We start from the raw sequence: 24,217 nt of genomic DNA on the forward strand, positions 1-24,217 counted from the left end.
AGTATTCCTAAATGAAAAATTATTTGTCATTTAAAATATCAGCTTCAAGAACATTACAATTTACATAATACAAAATTACTGAGCACACATTTGTCTTTTGAATGAACAAATTTTTATAGAGGATGATTTCATTTTTCATCAACAATTTCAATATAGTGATTATTATGATGCCTTCCCTTTTCAGACATAATCGAACCAATATTGAAATTGCCAAAAGAGAATGACACCTTATATGTGTTTAGCAACCAGCGAAAATATTTACTAAAGGGAATAGGTTTCAATCTATCAAATGTTTTTAAAAATTAGATCTGTGAGTCCTAGATTGTAATATGATTTTCTTTTCTAGGGCTGTCAACTCCTGACCAAGTGCTGATAGAAACAACACCAACTTCATTCCTGCTGGCAGAAAGAAATGTAGGGATTGACCTTAACGATGATTGTATTGGTTCATCAGCCTCAGTGACACACATTCAAACCAAGACTGTGGCATCCCCATGTTGGGATGGAATGAATTCGAAGGATAAAGATTTGAAAGAAGGCATTGCTCATCATGCTGACAAGGTACTGTCTTACTCAATTCCTGATGATGGACACAGTTATATGAAACACATTCCAGCATCTAGAAACAGTGGAAAGGGAGCCACAATGACTGTTGTAGGGGATAGAAGGGATGCACCAAATATCACAGGTAGCCTTACGTTGATCAGAGTCAGTGAAAACAGAAGAAGTGGCATTGAGGCAGAAATGGAAAACAAAAAAGAGATGAGTTATTGCTTCATCAAAAGTCCTAGAAATGGTAAAAATTCAAACGAAAAGTTATATTATTGCTCCCACTGCAGATATGGATTCAACACCAATGATGATCTGATCAAGCACATGGAAATTCATTCTGCTACCAGCAATTTGGATCTTAGTGTTGAATCATCAATAGAAAAAGATGAGTCTTTCACAGTCCCCGCATCAAGAGAAGAAAGTAATGATTCTCGTGAGTCGTCCACCTCTGAGACATTGATGGGATTGAAAAGGAAAAGACGAGGGGCGATGCAAAAAGTAAATATGCCTGTGTTAGAAATCTGTGGTGGAATTGGAGAGAGGAAAACTGCGGAACGAGTGGGAAGTTCTGATGGGGATGGGAAACCATGCACGCAGAATATGTCCTCAGAGTCCACCACCTCTTGCACGAGAAAACTCAGAAATGACGCGGTAGGAGGCGCAAAAGGAGGGCCTTTCAATTGCAGCGTCTGCAACAAGTCATTCCAGCTGAGGAGCGGTCTTTGCAATCACATGCGTTCGCACAAAGAAAGAAAACGTTATCCGTGTACGATCTGCAGAAAGTCTTTTGCCTGTAAGTCTAACATTACTCGACACATGCGCACGCACACGGAAGAGAAGCCTTTTTCATGCAGTGATTGCGCAAAGTCTTTCTCTCTTAAAGGCAACCTTATGACGCATATGCGCACCCACACTGGGGAGAAGCCCTTTTCGTGCAGTTATTGCACAAAGGCTTTCGCTAGTAAGGCGAAACTCATACAACATTTGCGCACCCACACAGGGGAGAAGCCTTTTTCTTGCAATTATTGCGCAAAGGCTTTCAGCGTAAAGGAGAAACTCATCCTACACTTGCGTGTACACACAGGGGAGAAGCCGTTTTCGTGCAATTATTGCTCAAAGGCTTACACTGCAAAAAATGCACTCGTCCAACACATGCATACGCACACAGGGGAGAAGCCTTTTTCGTGCAAATATTGTGCGGAGGCTTTCAGTAAAAAGGAGAAACTCATCCTACACTTGCGTCTACACACAGGGGAGAAGCCCTTTTCGTGCAATTATTGCTCAAAGGCTTACACTAGAAAAAATACACTCGTCCAACACATGTATACGCACACAGGGGAGAAGCCTTTTTCGTGCAATTATTGCGCAAAGACTTTTGGTAGAAAGAACAAACTTGTTGAACACTCGCGTGTACACACAGGAGAGAAGCCTTTTTCGTGCAAGCATTGCGCAAAGACTTTTGCTAGAAAGGACAAACTCGTCCAACACTCGCGTGTACACACAGGAGAGAAGTCTTTTTCGTGCAATTATTGCGCAAAGACTTTCAGCATAAAGAAGAAACTCATCCTACACACACATACGCACACAGGATAGAAATCTTTTTCATGTTGTCACTGCACTAAATCTTTCAATAGAAAATAAAGTCTCATCGGACACTTGCGTGCACACACACAGACAAGAGATTGTTTACACGCAAGATTTGCAGCAAGTCTTTCACTTCCAGTTCTTCCCTCACCAATCACATGCAAAAAAACTCAGGAGAGAAACCTTTTTTGCAGAAATGCGTGAATAGTATCCGCGAATGCTAAAATACTAGAAAGTATTTGAGATCTCGAATAATTATGCTACAGGTAAAATCTCTAATGCTTTGAATTTTGTGCCATACACTGTCGCACGCACATCGTTGGTAGTTTACTCGGAAAATTGTAGAGAACTCTAGTCGTTTAGTGCATGCAGTGCCATTTACAGGCAAGTTGACAAAATACATCAAATTGGCGGATTAGAGTGGTGTAAAGAGTTCGACGTGGGAACCGAAAATGATAGGGTGAAAAAATCGGAAAATCTCCACCAGGAGAACCTCAATGCGATAGTGAGATAGTAACTACATAGCACAATTCCCAAAATCCGCTCCCCCCTCCATCCATCAGCCATCGGCCCCTTCTCCGATGCTTTCCTCCTCTCCAAAATCGAACAAAAGGCCCCAGCTCGCGCAGGGTTCATATTACAAAGACCATAAATGAAAAGCTTCAAAAGAAAATATCAAGTTGAAGGAGAATAATAAAATCATGCTTCACCCTTCCCTCTTTCTCCCCACTGACCTTTTTCTGCTCACCTGCTTCAAAGTTCCCCATTTCTGGAGGTCAACTGCTGCGTGAGTTATCTGCTAACCCAAAAGGTGTCTAAAAATGACTTTCGGTAATTGATATTACACCTTTATTGGATTGAAATATTAGTAATGTGTGCATAATGTAAAAAAAGAATAAGACCAAACACGACATATTTCTGACTTTATTTAAGCATTTACATAAGGAAATAAATGCCAAATACGACGGAGACTTTGCATTCTGGCGAAACTCGATATCCTCGCAGCCGAGCTTCTGGGAAGTTGATGGGGTATTTTTTTGCAAATATATATCAAGTTACAATTTATGAGTTATGCTATAAATGTATTGTAACAGTTACAGATGAAGGGATATTTTTCTCAGGATATTTGGTTTCTCTCTGCTAGCAATTCGAATTCATCTGCTTATCTTGCGAGAACTTCCTAGGATTGACTGAAAATAATGAAGAAAGCCTGGTGGAGAAGCACGTGTGTGTTTTCAAATTGCCTCTGCTTGTCCGCTAGCACTTGACAGTAGGAGTCAGGGCAAAGTGATCTACCTGTTGAAAATAGGGAGTTGGATGAAGCCCAGTATCAGATGGGCGAGCCACTGAAATGAGGTTTGGTAGATAAGAGTGTATACATCAGATAGCATTTTAAATGCCGAGATGACATGCAATCATTTTTTGCGAGGTGGTGTCCCCTTTGCATATTTGAAAGAGATGTTAGTCAAATCAACTATATGCCCAAATTGTTTCCATAAAATAAAAATATTCCATTAATCAACTAAATTCCTGTTTGAATCCTGTAACGGAAATCACAATTACTCACCAAAATCGTGGGTTTCCTGCTGCATAGGCCACCTAGTCAAACATTCACGCATTCATCGTTTTCTCATCCATCCCCTTGAAAAACGATGATCGAGGTTCCATTGTATACCTTTATATTTATACATTCATCAAGGGAAATAGAATAAGAAGTGCGTTCAATATACCTTATGCGATTCTAGTATTTGAGGTACATATTCGAATATTCGAGCAATGATTTACTGTTTGAATTTGATATTCAAGATTGAGAAATCTGCTATTTGACCCATCTACTTTTTTGTGTAATAATTGCCCATAATCTTTCACTATGGTTTCACTAATGCAATGGTTTTGGTGGTTAAGTACTTGAAACCATGCTAGTGATTTCTCTCACACCCTTGTGTGACACATCCTCACTTGTCAAAGTTGCACTTTCATCAGAATAACTTGCAAATACATAATTAATTCTTCAATATTTTGTTGGCACCTGAAAATTCTTATCTTTTTGTACCTGTTGTAGTCATCGTAGTGATCCCCAAGCATAAAAATAACCCCACACAGAGAGTACACCCAAGGAGAATTACGTCACAACCTAAAAGAACACCACTCAGCATAAATGATTATTGTGTACTAGGGTGGTGCGAAAAAAGTCAAGTTCCAAATTCAGTGTCGTAATAGCGCGGAAAAGTTGCGATACGTTAGTATAAGAAAAACAAAAAAAAGAATTATTAAAATCGGACGTCATCTTCCGATCCCGCAAAGCACCTGAAAAAATGACAAAAATGAAAAAAATTGTTTTTTTTTTGTTGTACAAAAAATTAAATAAACTTTATATTTTTTAACGCTATTGCTAAAAATGATTACAAATAGTATAGGTTTTTAGTAATATATACATATTCATGGCTTTAAACAAATATATCCGGTCGCGAAAAATCGTTAAAAATGTATAAAAATTGCAAATTAGGCGATTTTTCAGAGTTGTGTAATAATTACTTGAGGTAATATTTTATGCTCAAACTTTTAGTCTAATATACATGTTTGATTATGCACCTCTTCCTTTATTAAGATATGATTTAATAATATTTAAACATCCCAGAACTCTCCGGGGGAGGTGGCCTTACTTCGGGTTCAACCCTTTCCCTTCCCTCAATCCAACCAATGAGGGTTAGTGCTACGTACAATATTTACATTTTTTGTCCTACTTTTAGCTTTTAGTTTTTGAACGCTACTTTATACTACGATTTGGTGGTGAAGTCTGACATAATGGACCTTGATTTGAATATAGCCCTAATAAATCCATCTCTGGATAGATAACCACAAAGCTTAAGGGATGCCTCTGTTACCAATTTCACTCACGGCTCCACTGCTTGCGTGTGACATGGTAAGATTTAATATCCCAATCTGTTTTATCGCCTGATTCAATGAAGGAAGCTATTTCTTCATTGGTCATCCTCCGAAGAAGAGGTGGAGTAGATAGTTTTACTATACTCCGGTCAATCAATTCTATATATTCAGTTGCTTTGAAGTCCATGGTAGGAGTAATTAAGTTTCCGATGGGTTTGCCTTTTGGTTAAGTCTGTGGCTTTTAATACTCTTTTTAGCCGTTGCTCTCTAATGTGCCTCCTATTATAAAAAAAAACATCGCCATCGATACGTTCTCTGGGTGAGCAAAGTAAGAGTTCCGTTCAATAACCGGGAAAACTACTTTATTTTAATCTTAAGTCAAGAATCAAGAGGTTTCTATTGCTCTGTAAACACGAACAGGCATGTAAAATTTAAAATAAAAGTAACTACGTCTTCAAAAGCATCTGAGGGGTTTTCGGTACTAACGTAAAGTCGGAGAACTCGATTTGGATAGGTAAGCCATCTAGCATTTGAAAATGGTCCTGGATCACGGTTTGCTAAGTCATTTGGAAAGTCACCACAAATAATTGCTTGACTTATGTTAACAAGGTATCTTTGGCCCTTGCTCAAAATTTATCCATCCACTTGTAGAATTTCATATTCAATTGTTTGGAAATGCAGTATTGGAAGCTTTCCATAATCATTCAGTTTTAGAATTCCCACTTAACGATTTTTGGCCAGTTAATTCACAATCCAAATACTGAAAAAGATGGCGGAAAATTAATTCAATGACATGAAGCAAACAAACTGCCCACTGCAGCGGATGTCCAATGTGTTCTTCGATCTCTCTCATAGTGCCACCTTTATATCCAATGTTGGTGTACGTACCATCACAGCAAACTAAATCTAAGTACTTCAGCGATACTCCTTGATCAGAGAAATGAGATAATATGAAGGCCAAATGTCTTTAGCAGACCCGAAGCTGGGATAAACACGACTTACATACACAGAGAACAGTTCTATTATTAGGAAATGGTGTTCCTCTTTAACTGTCCAGCGGTACTCCTTCGAATCAATAATTTCTATCACTAAGGTATCGTCTATCCTTCCCTCCAAGTATTACCCGTGTAGTTCACCTAAATCAATTTGCAATAACAATGCAAAGCTGTAGTTTGTAATTTTACCCCACTGGATTTACTGTAAATCGCTTTTAGTATTTCTCCTTTCCCTTCTAAAATCATATCATTCAGTGAACTTGAAGTATCTCCTCCAGTTATAACACCAATGTCTTCAAGTGCACTTGATTCTATAACAGCAGCTCCACGGTCACAATCACAATGCAAAGCTGTAGTTTGTAATTTTCCCCTCATTTGCCGTGGTGACAAATTTTTCTTGGATGTTCTAGACATTTAATCTTCAAAGTCATCAAATTGCTCCTGGATTGTTAAATTTTGCGTGGCGTCATTTAAACCTTAACATCTTCACTCTCGATTTCAACAGGGTTAACATGTCTGCCTTTTTAAAGCACGATTTTGCCTTTCAAGTGTAGTGGTCAGCTATATTGTCTCTTTTTGATCTACTGGATTAACTAAAACTTCACTAAAATTTGTCATAAGTAATTATTACATAACTCTGAAAAATCGGCTAATTTGCAATTTTTATACATTTTTAATGATCTTGCGCGATGGGATATAACTGTTTAAAGCCATGTATATGTATGTATTACTAATAATCTACACTATTTGTAATCATTTTTAGCTATAGCGTTAAAAAATATAAAGTTTATTTATTTTTTTTACAACAAAAAAAAAAAACAATTTTTTTCATTTTTGTAATTTTTTCAGGTGCTTTGCGGGATCGGAAGATGACGTCCGATTTTAATAATTCTTTTTTTGTTTTTCTTGTACTAACGTATCGCAACTTTTCCGCGCTATTACGACACTGAATTTGGAACTTGACTTTTTTCGCACCACCCTATTGTGTACTGAAATGCATTTCTTCGAATCCCCATCAACGGAGACCTGGGTAAATGGTGATGTTTCCAATTAGCAGAAGACTGCAAAGTTATTTTTAGTGAAGAAGTCATTAACATACATCCATTCTGAAGGGAGTTACAAGGTTTTGATCTTAAGGAAAAATGGTTTGGCACCGCTGGGATGAGAAGAAAATTTCAATAGTTAAAATTGTTGCATCTTTGAATCCAGTGAATCGAGATGCGTTGTAGAGTTGTTTCAAAAAGGAAAAAAATGTAATGAGATTTATGGGATCGAAAGAACTAATTAATAATGCCATAGGACAATCTAAAAGATATTTATACATTATATTTTATGTTATTTTTTATAGCTTCCTCTGTAAACATTGTGAATAATTTAAAGTGTGTATATGATGGCCTACATAATAAGTTAATAAGTGCAGATTCCCTGTGCTCTTACTCCCTACTCCCTTATTTGTACCTCTGTAAATTAGAGGTGTCTCACCAGAACCTTTTTATGTGAAAATCCGGGTAAGAAAGAAACCTCTAGAAGCGAGAAAATGAGGCCGATCCTTTGACCTCCTATTTATCAATGTTTTCGACTGTACTCACATTTTTCTCATTACGACTATAAAAAATAAACCACTGATTTTCTGCGCATTACAAAAACCCATGACAAAATACCTAGCATATCCTGAATGCTGTGCAGTCCAGTCTGGCCTACGACTTTAACAGTGTTTCATTTTATAAGGATGACCACTCGTGGCTGGAAATTGCAGGCCCGATTGTAGATGTATTTTTTTCAACAAAATGTTACACATACGGCATATTTGACCCCTCAACACTGTGATGTGTACCCAGTACGCTGACTGATCTTCTTCATGCAAAAATTTTTCTCATTGAGATGTTTTATTTTGAATTTAAAGAAAATCCTGTGTTTTTTGGAGGTATTTAAATAGTAATTCGTACTTTGTTTCTCTGACCCCCAAGTCAAAAGTATTTGGTATTTTTCATTTCGAATACATTTGAAGCAGTATTTTTGTAGCATTTTTCTCGTTATGCCTGTACAAAATAAACCGCCGATGTTCCACACATTACAAAAACCCTCGATAAAACATCAAGCATATCCTGAATCTTATGCACTCAAGCCTATCCTACGAATGTAGGAGTGTTGCATATTATAAGGATGACAACTAGTGGCTGTATGTCGGAAGGGGAGATTGTACCTTTGCTCTGTGAATTAAACATGTGGAACCATACGTCTGACTTGTCATCTCATTCTGCCTTCTACGAACCTGGTCCTTCCTATTAAGCTTTCAAATATGTACAGAGTTTCAGTATTTACCCATTTTAAAATTTAAAAAATACATCTTTAAAATACTTTTGAGTAGCTCTGATAACACTTCCGTAACATTATGATTCAAAGATTACTTCTTTTTTGTAATAATACTTTTCTTCATGTTTCCAACTATACATAACTTGCCACGGAGGTTATATTTTTTTAAGATTCTTTAGTTTCCATAGAAATGTTTTTTATATTTTAAAAGGTATTTACACAGCAATTCGTAGTTTGATATTCTGACCCCCAAGTCATAAGAGCGGTATTTTGTATTTTTATGTTGCATTTTTTCATTTTTATCGTTATGTCTGTAAAAATAAACCGCTGATGACACAACAAAAAACTATTGATGAAACATCAAGGATATCCTGAATCTTATGCACTCAAGCCTTTCCTACGAATTTACGAGTGTTGCATATTATAAGGATAACAACTTATGGCTGGAAAATGCATACCTGATTGTTCATTTATTTTTTCAAATAAAATGTCACACATACGGCATATTTGACCCCTTAACACTGTGATGTGCACCCAGGACGCCTACTGATCTTCTTCATGCCAAAATTTTTCTCATTGATATTTTTTATTTTGAATTTAAACACTGTGCTTTTTGAAGGAACGTTTTTTGCTTTCCAATAAATTTTCATTGTGATTTCATTTATAAAAATTTTATTTTGTAGTTTTCCATGACTTTTGGTTTCACACTGGTGAGTTGGCGAATTTGGTCTGAAAAGTAAACGCCTTCCTTCAACTGTAGTATCTTGAAAACTGCTGCCTACTCTGCTAGTGAGACGTCAAAAGGTGTCAACTTCTTTAGCATGAGATGTCTTTGTTATTAGCTCACTGCTCTCTCTTTGTTTTTTGCTTGTGTGTCATCACCTTGAGACCCAATATATACATGCAGCTAATGAAACCACATCTTTTTCTAAGACCGTGGCCAACACAGAAGAATATAAAACAAGTGAACACATTCAATTGACAAGCAAATTGTTGCATGGTGATATTACGACATATTAAACTACCACACAATGATAGAATTATTAGAGACATTTGAGTGAAGCAAGATTGAAACAGGTCAGTATATAGTGGCTGAAGTGAAGGACTGTCTATTTAAATCATTCACAATAGTTTAATTAATAAATACGAGAAAAGAACGTCATTGACACAATGCTTGAAAATTTGAAAGAAAGTCCTAGAAATCGATGCTTTCATTTCAACTTATGTAATGATCTTTGAAGTTGTTTTTGATTGAAGAAGAACATTGTTAAAGTTCTCCTTGTCAAACGGAAGAAAAAAAACAAGGATCAAATGTCATTGACTACAATTCTTGTTGTCCACTACAAAATTAACAAAAATGGAGTCAAGGAATGGAAATTGTGGTGTTAGGTCAAATGCATTGTCGCTCCAGATAATTCGTCCAGAAAATTTATCCATTCTATTTATTTGATTTGTGTAATTAATTAAAACGTTTACTATTGGCACCACAACATGTAGGGTACGACTACTCCTTCAGACAAATGCCATTGGAAAGCTGAATTATAGTTGCGTAGATTGTGGAACTTTCATCAAAGCAGGCGTGACCAGAGATTTTACGAGAAAAACAAATGATCAGATTTGAAAAACATGCTGAGAGAACGAGGATCAGCGATTCAGGGGTAAATTATTATTTCGAATTAATTGAAACCAGTGAAAGAAGGCCTCAATATAAAAATGGATGAATTTATGATTGAGACTGAACAGAGGAGAGAAATTGAAATACAGGTACTACTAAACATTCACAGAAGAACAGGAGAGGTGAGATAGGCAGCTGAGAGAAGAACAAGCATAGAGAGATGGGACAGTAGGGGAGATATAAGAGAGTTTAAAGGATATACAAGATGGCCTGGGAATTAACTAGAAGACGTATAGTGGGAGATCCGACAAACATGGGCGTACCCCGCAAGGAGCAGGAGGCGACAGCTGCCCCCTCCTTTTTTGAAACTATTTAGGCACTGTTTTATTTTGTTAAAATGTTGGTTTCATGCTTAAACTTTACTACTTGAACAACCATGGCTTGCCCCCTCCCTAGTTACATCCTGTAGGGGTTTTCTCTAACTCGTTAACGAATTGTTGTTAACGGGCTGTTAACGAAAGTCCTCTCTTGCAACGACACCCTCTTATCGAAAGTGTGTTTCTGTATCTGACCTTAATGACAGCTCGTCGTTGCAAAACAAGGCCATGGCTCGTCGATAGCAAATAATACACCGTCGGCGCCTGCGAGTGAGGCTAGTGAATTTTCAACCAATCACAATGCCTAGATTTATTCGTTCGGTATCATCAAGAAGCAGTGCCTAACTACGGTAACTAATAAACGATAAATAGTCACCATAAACATATAAACATAAACATAGACCATAAAAAAACAAGATGCGACACTGTCTCAGGCAGTACTCTGTGGAAGTCAATCATACTGAGAGTAAAAGATTGAACACCAATGCAGCTTCCACTTAAATCTTTATTAGATACGACCATGGTTTCGTAGCGATGCTACATCATCAGGTCAGGTGATGAGGTGGTGATGGTGTTCACCTGATGATGTAGCATCGCTACGAAACCATGGTCGTATCTAATAAAGATTTAAGTGGAAGCTGCATTGGTGTTCAATCTTTTACTCTCAAAAAAACAAGAAGCTGCTAAAGAACGCACCGGTCGATTTGGAAAAGAATTATAAATGATGGAGAAAACTGATGAGTATTATTTTAGTAGTGGATTCATTTACTATTTTTATGATGTGTCGTTATATATTTCCATGAAGAACAAAATAAAATAAGGGGGAAACAAGTGTAAATAAGCGTTTATATTCAAGGATTCAACAGTCGTCGATAGAAGAATATCGGCTACTTTTGGTGCACTATGTATCGTAATGTTCAAGTATAATTATCTTGAAGAGGACTTTTTCTGCTACTTACTCGTTCACCTACGCCTATAATAATTTTACACTTGTTATTATAGTAGTAACAAAATTATTTTTATTAGTATTGTAACAATGTAAATTTCGGAGTGCATCTTCAGCCACGGCTTGTTTACATCGTTTGCCTTATTTCCGCTTTAAGTCCACAACTTCCACAGCGGTAGTTATTCAATTAGAAAAACTTATTGACGCTTTCATCATATTTTGAGATGCTTTAAATCAATACGTTGATAAAAAAAATACCGAGATTACGCGGATGTCATGGAAGGAATCATCGTGAGTGTTGTGATTGTGAACTCGTGTCACATACTTAACGCTTTTTAGTGTCAATTTCTTGAGTCAAGATTACGGAAGTGTTAATGTTGTTGGTGCTGTTATTACTTATAATTATATTCTACGCAAAGCGAAGATAAGCACGATATAGTAAACATAGAAAAAAATGTGCATTTAAGGAAGTAATATAAATATTTTTATAGTCGCCCACTATGTTGAGGCATCGAATTACTGATTAAATTCACACAAAAGCAAAGCGTAGCATAGGTTTGTCGTTGGTAGCCACAATTAGGCATAGGAAATCACTGCAATCAGCAGCTGAAAATGATACTAAAATAAGTGTATGCATGTACCCATCAAAACACAGGCGTATTTTTCGTTGGGACTTAGTTTAACAGCATTGCAAAAGTTAAAAGTGACGACTAATGCGTTCTGAGTAAATGAGGGAAACCGTAATTATTTTCGTGAACGGTGGCTTTAGCCAGCCAAAAAAAGGCGTCAAAAAATCCGTCAGTGTTACGGCCACATTGGGGGTTATTCAAAAGGTTGTTTTGAATTAAAAATCCGGCGAAAATTAGTATTCTGAACATTCCTAAGTCGTCTTCTCTGCACTAGATGCTTAATTACATTTGCTCTCTCCTCAAGATGTGGTTAGATCCCTACCTAAAAAGTTAAGACCCATCAATCGAGCCTAAATAAACTACCGACTGAAAATAATCGGAGCACTAGGTATAATTGGAATGTGTAAATATTATTTTTACAAGGTAAATAACTTTCTTAAATCTACTTCAAACAACATGTTCACTCCCCCGCAAAAACTAATGTCTCTGTTGCCACTTTTTATAATCATTGATTGCTGCTAAACGTTTAAATGCTATCCATCTCCTTTGCAAAAGTGTATCTATAATTTTTCAAGTAAAAATACCTTTATCGCTTTGTGGTAGCAGAATCATAACTTTACCACGCACTGAGCAACCGATACCTAAAAACATTATAGCGGGCGTCGATAAGCTTAAGACGGGCTCCCGAGTCCCCGGATAAGCTATCGGCATTTTTCGTTAGTGCTATCGAGAAAATATCGTTAAGCGAGCGTAGAGAAAACCAATTGTCGTTAGTGAAGATTTTCGTTAAGCTAACGACGCAGCAACGTCGATAAGACTTGCTATCGAGCTAGAGAAAGCCCCTACTGGAGGGTGATCACTAGAACGTGGAAAAAAAGTCTTTCGACTTTTTGTAAAAGTGGGACTTTTGTGGTTTTAAATACAAATCTTCGCCAATCTCATTAAATAAAACCGTTTTTAATGATTTTCTTAGAGACTTTTTTGATGTGGCGTGACTTTTTCGATTAAAGGAGACTTTTCTGGGACTTCTTATTGAAAATACTTGCCAAAGTTAATATTTGGCTGTTGTTACCACACTTGTTCAACTTTGTGTCGGACAAATCTTGTTAATTATGCGGTGCATACTACACGAAGCAGATATTTACCGTAAAATGTAAGCTACTAACAATTGCTGACGCGGAATTATTAATAGCTCCGGAAACTGCAATGAATTCTTTCGATTACTCCACCGTTCATGAAGTAAACCCATGCAGTGCTTCACCTCGAAGGTTGTTCGGTTATGTGAGGTTAGAGCTAACCATGTACTTATCCAATTGCATGTTAAATTCTCATACTATTTCTTTCCCTGGGCCACCTCACCCTTTTTTTTTGCTAAGGGTGTCCAGAGACTTCACAAAGGGACATTATGAACCAACTTATTTGAACCCGGGTGGTCTGCTGAAAAGGGGACAGCGCTACACTGTATGCTAGCTATCTATCTATACATGCTATCTACGCATGTATGCTATCTACACTCTACTTTTTTGCTGGAGATTAGTGAAAAAATGAATAAAGTTAGTGGAAATACAAATATATGAAAGGTTATCAAGAATTTCCGACGAAGTGAATGTCTCACGTTGAGTGTAGATGGTTACGAAATGAGCCTACATTGTAGAGAGGCAAACAATGCGCTCTTGGCACTCGGTGGAAGAGGAAAAATGAAGGCACAACAAGGACTGGTGAATGCATACACATTGTATGAACACAATTCTATACGCACAAATTGTGCGAAAATCCACAGAGGAAAAACCATTTAGCCAAAAAAAGTTATCACCGTGGCTTGTCCCGGTACACTTGAATAACAATTTTATTTATTCGAGTAAGCCGCGTAAAGTTTCAGTCATTTGCTGAGGTCCCCAAGCGTTACAAGACCATCGTCCGCTCGTTTGTGCAGCTCAGCCCAAGAAAATTTACAAGGTGAAAGGACAGACGTCTTCAGAACCCAAGCAGACCGCGTATGCATCACTATACAAGTACCTGCAAGTAAGCTTCCTTGTTTGGAGATAATAATGCTAGAGTGAATTTACTACATCTCCTAACCGATGGAGCAGCGTACATGGTTAAAGCCGCCAATGTTTTGGTGTTTTTCTACCCTAAAGTGATTCACATCACTTGCAAAGTGCATGATCTTCACAGAGTACCCTGCTACAAATTCGTAAAATATTTCCCACTGCAAATAAGTGGGTTTCTACCATTAAGCAGGTAGGCACTAGCTGTTAAAAAAATAAAAATAAAATTTCCAATATATTACTGCAGAAAATATTTAATATTTTCGTAGGTATTTTTGAAAGCACTATCGCGCGTGGAAATATACAAAACATTTTGCTGTGATCTGCCATTGCCTCCGAATCCAGTCATCTCGAGATTTGGAACTTGGCTGGAAGCTTGCGTGTTCAATGCACAACACTTCGAGAAAATTAAGAATGTAAGCAATTACTTGTAGTTATGATTGTGACCGATGAATCAATTTCATTATACGAAATAGAATTCCTGCAATTTTGCTCAGTTAAAAATAACTACAACTACACGTTCTATATAAGAAGAGGAAAACTTTTAATTTTTTACTTCAGTTTATGCAGAATATTGACCCTGAAGACGATGCAGAATGTATAGAAAATGCTCTAGAACTCTTTGAAGATAGAACACACCCATTGAATATGATACGTATTTCAGCATCCTTTGGGTTGTTGGTAGGAAAAATCAAATATTTCGAATCTTCCATCCTGAGCCTCAGTGATTCGGTGTCAACAATAATGGATGAGAAGAAGAAACTTGAATGTGTAAAGGGCGAACAAGCCGTAAGTATTTATGGCAAACTGTGCAATGTTTTGGATAAAAACGAAGGCTTCAAGTCAATGACTGGTATAGCTCAGATTCTCAACGGAGAGGTCAAGGGGCAGACATCTTATGTTTTACAAAAACACCACAAGTGAAGTGGCTACGCTGAGATATGCTCCTATTACAACATGTGAAGTTGAGCATTCGTTTTCGACGTTTAAACTCATTTTCACCGAACGTCGCACAACATTTACCATGGAAAACATAGAAAAATACCTTATCTATCACTGCTTCATTAAATATTTTTTTGGTAATACAACACAAAGTGAATGAAAATAAGTTTTTTCCTTTATTTTATATCATGCAATTAATTAATAAAATCTGTTATCAATAGCTTTTAACTTGACTTTAATATCCCTATTTCAAAAAGAAGATAGCTATAATTCAGCTAAATAATTACAGGGATAAACTATATTCTTAAACAATTACTGATCATAAAAGCAAAATTATTCATAACTTAACAAAATATTTTGTAAATTATTGTGATCTCCTGTTTTAAAAGTCCATAATATAACACGTAAACCCATGAATCCGAATCTATACCCTCTTTCCTCCATTAATTCAGTTAAATTCAGCCACTTTCTCATGAAAACAACTCAGACTTTTCAAAAGACTTTTTTCAAAAATATTGACGACTTTTTAGGCGACTTTTTTGAAAAATTGAAGACTTTTTTTCCGCGCTCTAGTGATCACATCCGTTCCGATATCAGAGTTGACGTCAACATGCACCTCGGAAGAGTTTGTTGAAGTGTCTTCTTCACCTTCTTCCATATCGGTAGGCAAAGTTGAAGAGCATGGCTCCATGGATCTAATCCATTCCTCATTCTGTATGTCCAGCATGTAGCTATCATCGACGTCGTAGCCTGAAGATCTAGGAGGTTTCAGCAAACTTCTTTCAGCACTGAAACTTGCCTGTAGCTCGTTCTGAATCCCTTTACTGTGGGATTGCGATTAAATCCCCCCTTCTGCCTCATCACGGAGAAAAAGTTTTCCAGGGCGTCTTGGTTTAGTTTTGCTGTCGCAACTCCCTCTTCTCTAGATTCTAAAAGTGCCATAATTGACTTAATCGACAAAAGAAAGCCGTCGAAACACGGAGGTCGACTTCTGTCTACTTTCGTTATCCCACTTATTATCCGATGCCCTTCATGCAGCAGCTCCTTGGTTTTAAAATTGCTATCACAAAGGTGGACATTTAATTTACAGTTGAGCAAATCAAAAATGTTGTTTATCATCTCAATGAAGTCCGCAGTAGAGGTAGCTGATGATAGTATCAGCCCTCCTGTGGAGCAACTCGCACGGATTGCGGCGGCGACGGACAAATTAAATATTTGAGTTGTCAGCTTCACTGCCATCTTCTGAAAGGCATTTGGCCACAAATAAGCCGGCATTCATTTCCACATTGCTCTTGTGGTTGAGCTCGAAGTGTCGCTCTTATGGACACTGCGGATATTTTCGAATGAAATAATTTTTTGCATCCGCTACAAAGTCACTAGTAAGTAAGTTATTTCTTAAAGATTTCACAAGATGAGGCATATCAAATATGCAATAAATTTTTCTATTTTTTACCTCGAAGTAAGGTTTTTCAAACGAGATGACCATGTCTTTTATAGCTTTTCTGTTTCAGCTTCCCTGATCACAAATAAAACTTTGTGGACTTAATCCAACGTCCAAAACCTTAAACCGCCATCGCGTAAGTATTTTGAGTTATCCATTCATTGAAGGCTACAAAATATTTGATGCTATGTACTTTAGATATTTATTGACTTTTTGAAAAGAATGTAACGAGCCAAAACTAATTTTTTGTCTTAGATAACAAATTATTCAATACAATATTGATTTTCAATGTTATTACAGTATTCATTCCCAGTGTGCAACATTAAGTTCAAAGTTCTAGCTGCAAACGACCGGTTGACGAGCCCCTCTGGAGATACTTTCACTGACATGTTATCTATAAATCATTTTCCCGTAGTAAAGCCCTCAATTTTCTCCATTGTTAGGGACTTTTATCCCTACGATTAAAAACTAGTAAAATGTTTTCAGACGTTAAAAAAAAACTTCGAACAGAGGAAAAACATTTTGTAGGAGAGTGTGTGTGATCGTTTACTTTAGAATTTGCCCGAAAATACCCTATTTTCAGCGTATATGAAAAACATCTGTTCGCAGGAGAATGTTTGAGTTAATCAAATGGATTGAGATAGTGAACTATTTTGTGTGATTCTTTTTGCATGTTATTGTGCGCCAACTTTTACGTTTTATATGCTCTTCATTCCTGAAATAAGAAACTCCGAACGAAAGATTCCTACTTTCATAAATTTGTCTCCACTTTTGCGTCAACTTATCAGCAGATAATATTTAATTGCCTCATTTGATGGAGCCCAAACAGTTTCACAAAGTGGCTTATCTCTTCCGACAAAATACAATAAACGTTATTATCTTTCAAATTTGCCTTTGTGCCAGTACCGTATTGCGAAAGGCTGCAGAACTTGGTCAAAGGACTCATTGAGTCTCACATTGCTGAATATAAAATCCTCTGTTAAATGAAATAAAATAACTATGTTTTATTTCATTAAACATGAAGCAATTCCATCAAATAACGCCTGAGACCTTGTCTTATATTGAAATCCTCTGAGCGTCCATTCGATATTCGTGCATATCTCCTCTCAAATTTCATCAAAATCCCTGGAGGTCGAGTGGATACTTCCCTGAAGTTTTCTCACTGATAGCTTAGTCGTTTAGTTTATCAATACAGAACAAAATTCCCTAAAGGAATATGACCTGGAATGGAGAAGCATTCCGAATTTAAGAATCTGTTCTTTTGGACAGATGGATAATATTTTTGCGGAAGCGATGATTAATTTAAGGTTAAATTACATAATTATGAGTTTTCAATAATGAAGGATGCTTCATTTTTCACTTATAACCATCAAATCGGGGGTCCCGGTGCCCTGAAATTTTTTTCTCTCTTGCCTTCGGACCGCATTCTTTGAACTGTATGAGACTGTTTCAACAGTTATTCACAGCTGCATGTTGTAAAATTGTTTTCAGTGGAAACGGGAAGAGCCAAGCAGAGAGAAGAGGGAAGGATTCGTAGAAGACGCAGCTCGCCAGGCGATAAGAAAATCCCTCCTATCCTCGCTTCTTTTGTCCCAACAGCTCTCTCCCACACACAGCCCGATCTGATTTCGTCTCCCGTCGGACCGAGGTGTCGACTGTCAAACAGTTTTTGAGGGGAAAGAGGGGAGGGAGAGGACCCAAGGTCAGCTTACCCGTGCGAGATTACGTCAATGCCCTCTCTCGACAGCAATTCACAACAGGACATGTATATCCTTTTCCCCATAAGGGCTGGCCCTCTCTTCTCCTCTCTGGTTTCGGCCTGTTACTCCAGAGGATGGCTCAGTGAGCCGAAATACGTCAAATACATTAAAATGTTGTGGAAATATGCTACCAGCTTTTATTTTACTATGTGATACTTAAGTTGCCTTCATTATTTATTTTATTTAATATTCTCTGTTCATTGCTTAATATTGGGAATTCCATTGCTTACTTTCAGCCTACCTTAAATGAGAATGGAGAGTTCATTGAAAATTTGGCAATGGACGTTGAGTCTACAGTGGGAGCAGCAGGTGAGTTCTCTATAGGATTAGCTAATAATTCTAACAATTGAGGGTTTGTTGTAACTGCACATGCCTCCCCATAGATCTGGCTATGATGAGAAGTTTCGAATCCTCACAAAGTTTACTTTTCAGCTAATGTTTCAAGCTAATATTTTTATTAACCTTGCCACACCCCACATACAGAAATCATATTTGGATTTAAAATGTTATTGTTTCTAAACCCAATCCTGAAACTTGGATAAATCGAACATCAAGGGACCAGTCAAAAACTTTGTATTATCCAAAAATTCGATTACAAGATATGCTTCATAAAAAAGCCCAAAAAATGAAATTCTTCTTTCCAATCAAAACTCTCTATTAAATTGACACTATTATAAATGTATAAATGCCTTGACTAATGCCTATGAACAATGTAAAAGTAATCTTGAAACAGAAATATTTATTTCAACAAACTATGAAGTAAAGCATTGTATCAGTTTTATTCTAACCTTAAAATGCCCTAAGGTAACATCTGAATGGCTGTGCACTGTCAACTTGTAATCATATATGTTTAGACAAGATTTCATAGTATAAAGTCCACTATACACGGTGAATTACCATGCTGAATGATCACGTGATCATTCATAGGGTCTTGCGAGCAAAATAGAACATATTCTAATTTTCACTGAATGATCACGCATTCATTCAGCATGATCAGTATCATCAATGAAATCATTCGTTGTGTATAGCAACCTTAATACACTGCAATAAAATCACAATAACCAGAGATATAATAAATATGGAATACGTACTTAATTGACTAACAATTTTGAAGTGAAGTGTTTGGGGAGGATTTTTGTTTCAGTACAATATTGTCATAAATGGCCAACTGACATCCTCCATTACCATTAAAACCATAAGTGGCTTTGTGTTAACTTACATATTGTTTTGTATGGTGGTATTTGTGAGTAAAAATCGTAGATTTTTTTGTACTAGCAGCAATAGTTAAAGTGATAATGCCTCTTAAACATCGTTGTGTCCTTGGGATTGATGTTGGCTCTGCTAGCATGGAAATGCACATTATGTTGGTTGTCATATATCGCAAAATATCCTTGATTGTTGTGGATACTAAAAAAAGGAATCGTCGACAGTGCTGTGATTGTGGTGAAATTAGGAAATGAAGTAGACTGTCTGATAACTTTACTCATGAATCAGACATGGCCATGATTGTGGACAGGATTTGTTGTTCCTTTAGGGATGTTTCCCCTTTTTTGCAGAACATGTGAAGAGAATTCTGATAATTTTTTCCATAAATTATGGCCACTTCCAAGGAATGAGTGTTATTGACTGTAAACTTATTAATTATATTTAGCTAATATATCTGTGGCATTTGATGTGCCTGTTTAAAAATCACACTCATATCGAAATTGAAGAGCCACAAAATATTTTAGATAATTATGTAATGAATTGTTATATGGGTTAACTGTGATCCTACAATGTAGGAAAATGAAAATTCTTAATATTTTTATATGTACCCATCTGAAATGCCACAAAATTGAATCACAATTATTTTTGGTGATTAACTAAGCCGGTATAGGTTTTATCCAGAATATTCAACTAATGATAATACATTGGCTTTTACATTTTATTTGAACATTTAGGGTATAAAAATAAGACAATCATTTCCTCACTTTTCCACCTTACAAATGAGCAAATTCTTAAAGGCCTCTTATTCCATTTTAAAAGAGCAATCATTGGCCAGGCATGAGATAACTATTGACGTATGCTTTCTTTGGTAAAATTAGAAAAGGATTTTAATGAACAAAAATTATCTACACTTTTAACTTCCCCTTATATTTTGTCTTTATAGCAACTTAGGTAATGATCGATCTAAATTGCTACCTTTTTATCACTAAAATAAAATCTAGCATTCAAACGTCATCCAGGTGTCATGTCATCAAGTTTTAGGTTTCATTTCAAACTGTGATAATGTTAATGTGAGATTCTTCCTCAGGGCTTCCAGCTCCTGAGAGATCGCTGATGAAAGCATCATCACCTTCATACCTGCTGGCTTTAGGAGATGTAAGGACTGATGAAAAACATGGCCGTATTCCCCCCTCAACTACAGTGACATGCATTCAATCCAAGTCTGAAGCATCTCATGCAGAGGAAGGAAGGAATGTGATTGATAAAGACTTGGGAAAGTGTAGTACTCTCATTCATGGTGAGGGAACATCGTGCTTATTTCCTAGTGATGGACAATCTTATACGAAAGACATGCAAGCATCTAAAATCAGTGGAGTTGGAACCAGAAAGAGTTTTGTTGTGGTTGATTGTGATGCACTGGATGCCACAAATACCCTTGGTTGTATCGAAACCAGAGAAAAAGCAGACAGTGGCAATGAGGCAGTCGTGGGAGAAAATGAAGAGAGTAGTAATTACTTAATCAAGAATCCAGGGAATAGTTTCAGATCAAACGAAAGTTCGTATCATTACCTCAGCACCAGAGATGGATTCAACTCCAAAGATGAGGTCAGCAAACACATGCAGACTAATCTTGGTGCCAGAAATTTAGATGGTGATGCTGAATTGTCAGATTATTCATGCAGAATATGTGAAAAGTGCTTCTTTAGAATAGATCATCTAAATGAGCATATGCGCTCACACGTAGGGGACAAGCCTTATGTATGTGATGTTTGCAGTAAGCCTATCTCTTCAAAGAAAAACCTTGTCATACACTGTCGAACACACACAGGAGAGAGACCTTTTTCATGCAGCATTTGCTGCAAGTCCTTCTATCAGAGTTGTGACGTCACAAGACACATGCGTACGCACACCATGGAAAAGCCGTATGCGTGCAGCATATGCTGCAATCGTTTCTCTCAGAGCAGTGGCCTCGTCAAACACATGCTCGGACACACGGGAGGAAAACCCTACTCATGTGATATTTGCAGTAAGGCTTTCCCTAAAAAAAGAGACCTCATCATGCACGGTCGCACACACGCAGGAGAGAAACCTTATCCATGTGATGTTTGCAGTAATTCTTTCTCTACGAAGAAACAACTCGCCATACACTGTCGCACGCACACGAGGGGGAAACCCTACTCATGTGATGTCTGCAATAAGTCTTTCTCGACAAAGAGCTACTTCGTAGTGCACTGTCGCACGCACACGGGATGGAAACCCTACTCATGTGATGTTTGCAATAAGTCCCTCTCTAGTAAGAATCGGCTCGTCGTACACTGTCGGACGCACTCGGGGGAGAAACCTTATGCATGCAGCATTTGCTGCAAGTCTTTCTGTGAGAGATCTGTCCTCACCAAACACATACGCACGCACAGCGGGGAAAGGCCTTATTCGTGCAATGCGTGCAGCAAGTCATTCAGTCAGCGGACCGGCCTCAATAACCACATGCGCATACACAGCGGGGAAAAGCCTTATTCGTGTAATGTCTGCAGCAAGTCATTCACTCAGACGTGCAACCTATACGCACACATGCTCACGCACTCGGGGGAGAAACCCTTCTCATGCGATGTTTGCAACAAGGCTTTCTCTAGAAAGGACAACCTCGTCACGCACACTCGTGCACACACGGGAGAGAGACCCTATTCATGCAGCATTTGCCGCAAGTCATTCTATCAGAGTTCTGGCGTCACAAGGCACATGCGTACACACACGGGAGAAAAGCCGTTTTCATGTGATGTTTGCAAAAAGCCTTTCCTTAAAAAGAGTGAACTCGACATACATTGTCGTACACACACTTGAGAGAGACCATTTTCATGCGGCATTTGCTGCAAGTCATTCAACCAGAGTTCTCACCTTAGCCAACACAAGCAAGCACATGACAGGGATAAGTCTTAACCCTTTCGCGCCGAATCCCGCATTTGCGGCGAGGATTTTCTTGCCTGAAAAACGAATTCCACACCTGTGCGGCGAGAATTTTCCTACCATAACCAACGACTGCCGCACATGTGTGGCACAGGTAAAGAAAAAGTGACCGTGGCGGACACAATAGACCCACGGACACGGTCGCCCCACTTAGCGCGAGCCCAGTCCCTTCTTCGGCCGCTGAGGTCGACCCTTTCCTATCCTCTCCACGCGGTCAAGTACTCCTTTTTGGAGTGTATTTTCCAAAAAAAAATATTTGTTGATTACTTTTGAAATTCATTGCTAAAAATTAATGTCTCTCTGACCAAATGGAAATTTCATACGAAATTCTAACGTTAATATCAACGGAGTTATAGAACAACAGTCGAAGATGTGATTGGCGTAGCCGTTGGAAAACTTTGTGGTTCAATTCGTTCGTTGTGGCATTATTCCGTGTTTCTCATATGTCATTTCATTTCGAGTTCCAGTATTCTAACATATCGCTTTCCCGTTTCTTCGGATTTGGAGTTGGGAAAACCTATTGCCTCTTAACCTACCTTTTTACCAAAAGCAAGATCGTGGTGACGATTTTTCTAATGACAAGAAGAAGAAATAAGGGATGTTAATTCCATATTTCTTAGAATATGCATCGTAAAAAAGCCATTACGTAGACTCCTTCATTGGTAATCCCTGTGGAGTCTGGCTGGTGGTGTTTTAGAATGACATTTTAGAGCTAGATGGCTAGGTCCCCCGTGGCGTTCCAGATAAAAGACTTCGAATACACCCATTAAAAGACACTCCACCTGTAAACCTTCATAGTGTTGTGCTGCTGTAATAGCTTTTTCACAGAATTCATAATATTCACCGTGGTTTCTCGGTAAACCAAATCTGAAGAACTATTATCTTCCCATTTATGAAGCTCTCAAATGAGTCTTCATGGGGAGGTTATATTCTCACAGCGATTTTCTCATACAAGCCTTATTTCTCGTTGGTTATTTGGAAAACCTTGGGTGCATCCGTATGTCTGTGAGTGCCTATTTTAATTCCTCATTTTTGAGTTGTTTCTCACTTCATACTTGGCTCTGAAGCAAGCAGTGACGTCCTGTTGTCCGTATTTACAATAACTATTTCTGTGTGCGAGGTGGATTCTCTCTTTGCAACAATTTGTGTACGTATTTCATTTCTTCTCATCATGGCTAAGAAAAGGTGTTTACCAGATGACTCAATACTGGAGTTTTTTTTATCAAGAGTGACTGCGAAGATGAAGATTTCGATGCCGATTCCGAATAAAATGTCTCGGTTTGTGAAGAAGAGAGTGCTGAATCGACACATCAACTGAACATCTCCGTTTCTTCTTCGAATGACACATCAAATGAGGTGGAAGATCTGGCCAAGAAAAGAAAGACTACCTCCAAAGGCATGGATTGGTTTTCCGGGGATTTCACTCCAAAAATCCACAATTTCGATTCCTCATCCTCTGGCTGTAACACGGTATTGTCTGCAAGTTCTCCTATTAGGTAATTCTTTGAACTTTACTTCTCCACTGATTTGGTAACCTTAATTTCACAGGAAACCAATCGTTTTTTTAGTACACGTTGGAGACTTCTTCGGAAGTTACAATGTCACGAATAAAAACATGGAGATACACTACCACTGAAGAAATTTACAGCTTTCTCACCATAACTCTATTGATGCCACGTGTGAATAAACTTTCTCTCCACGAATATTGCACGAAGGATATTATAATGAAGACTCCCATTTTTGGCCAGCTGATGACTAGAGATAGATATCTCTCGATCCTGAGGATGTTTCATTTTTCGGACAACTGAGAGTCGAATCAGGGAGATCGCCTGTTTAACCTTTTCGCGCCGAGCTCCTTCGCGGGAAGTTGCTTTTGGCTCTACGAAGGGTTTGAGATTTTCCTTTTCGCCCCGTACGGAGTTTTTTTTCAGCTCGGGACAGACCAGGTATTCGCTTCCTCCC

The 24,217-nt window shown here is 37.8% G+C and overlaps 1 protein-coding gene across 1 annotated transcript; it reads left to right on the forward strand.

Moving 5' to 3' along the window:
• The first annotated feature begins 507 nt into the window (after positions 1-507).
• On the forward strand, positions 508-22,338 carry LOC124173275 (zinc finger protein 271-like). Its single transcript, XM_046552793.1, has 4 exons — positions 508-698; positions 840-1,203; positions 18,325-18,397; positions 20,382-22,338. The coding sequence occupies exons 1-4, from the start codon at positions 508-510 to the stop codon at positions 22,130-22,132; spliced, it is 2,379 nt and encodes a 792-aa protein (XP_046408749.1). The 3' UTR covers positions 22,133-22,338.
• Positions 22,339-24,217: the final 1,879 nt, after the last annotated feature.

Source organism: Ischnura elegans (assembly GCF_921293095.1).
Source record: "Ischnura elegans chromosome 13 unlocalized genomic scaffold, ioIscEleg1.1 SUPER_13_unloc_4, whole genome shotgun sequence".
NCBI lineage: Eukaryota > Metazoa > Arthropoda > Insecta > Odonata > Coenagrionidae > Ischnura > Ischnura elegans.

What these genes read in the sequence shown, in the direction of transcription:
- LOC124173275 (XM_046552793.1), top strand. Translation starts at nt 508, where the DNA reads ATGAATTCGAAGGATAAAGATTTGAAAGAAGGCATTGCTCATCATGCT. An exon ending in AATATCACAGGTAGCCTTAC is followed by an intron (nt 699 to 839) that starts GTTGATCAGAGT and finishes CTCCCACTGCAG; the next exon opens with ATATGGATTCAACACCAATG. An exon ending in GAAAACTCAGAAATGACGCG is followed by an intron (nt 1,204 to 18,324) that starts GTAGGAGGCGCA and finishes GCTTACTTTCAG; the next exon opens with CCTACCTTAAATGAGAATGG.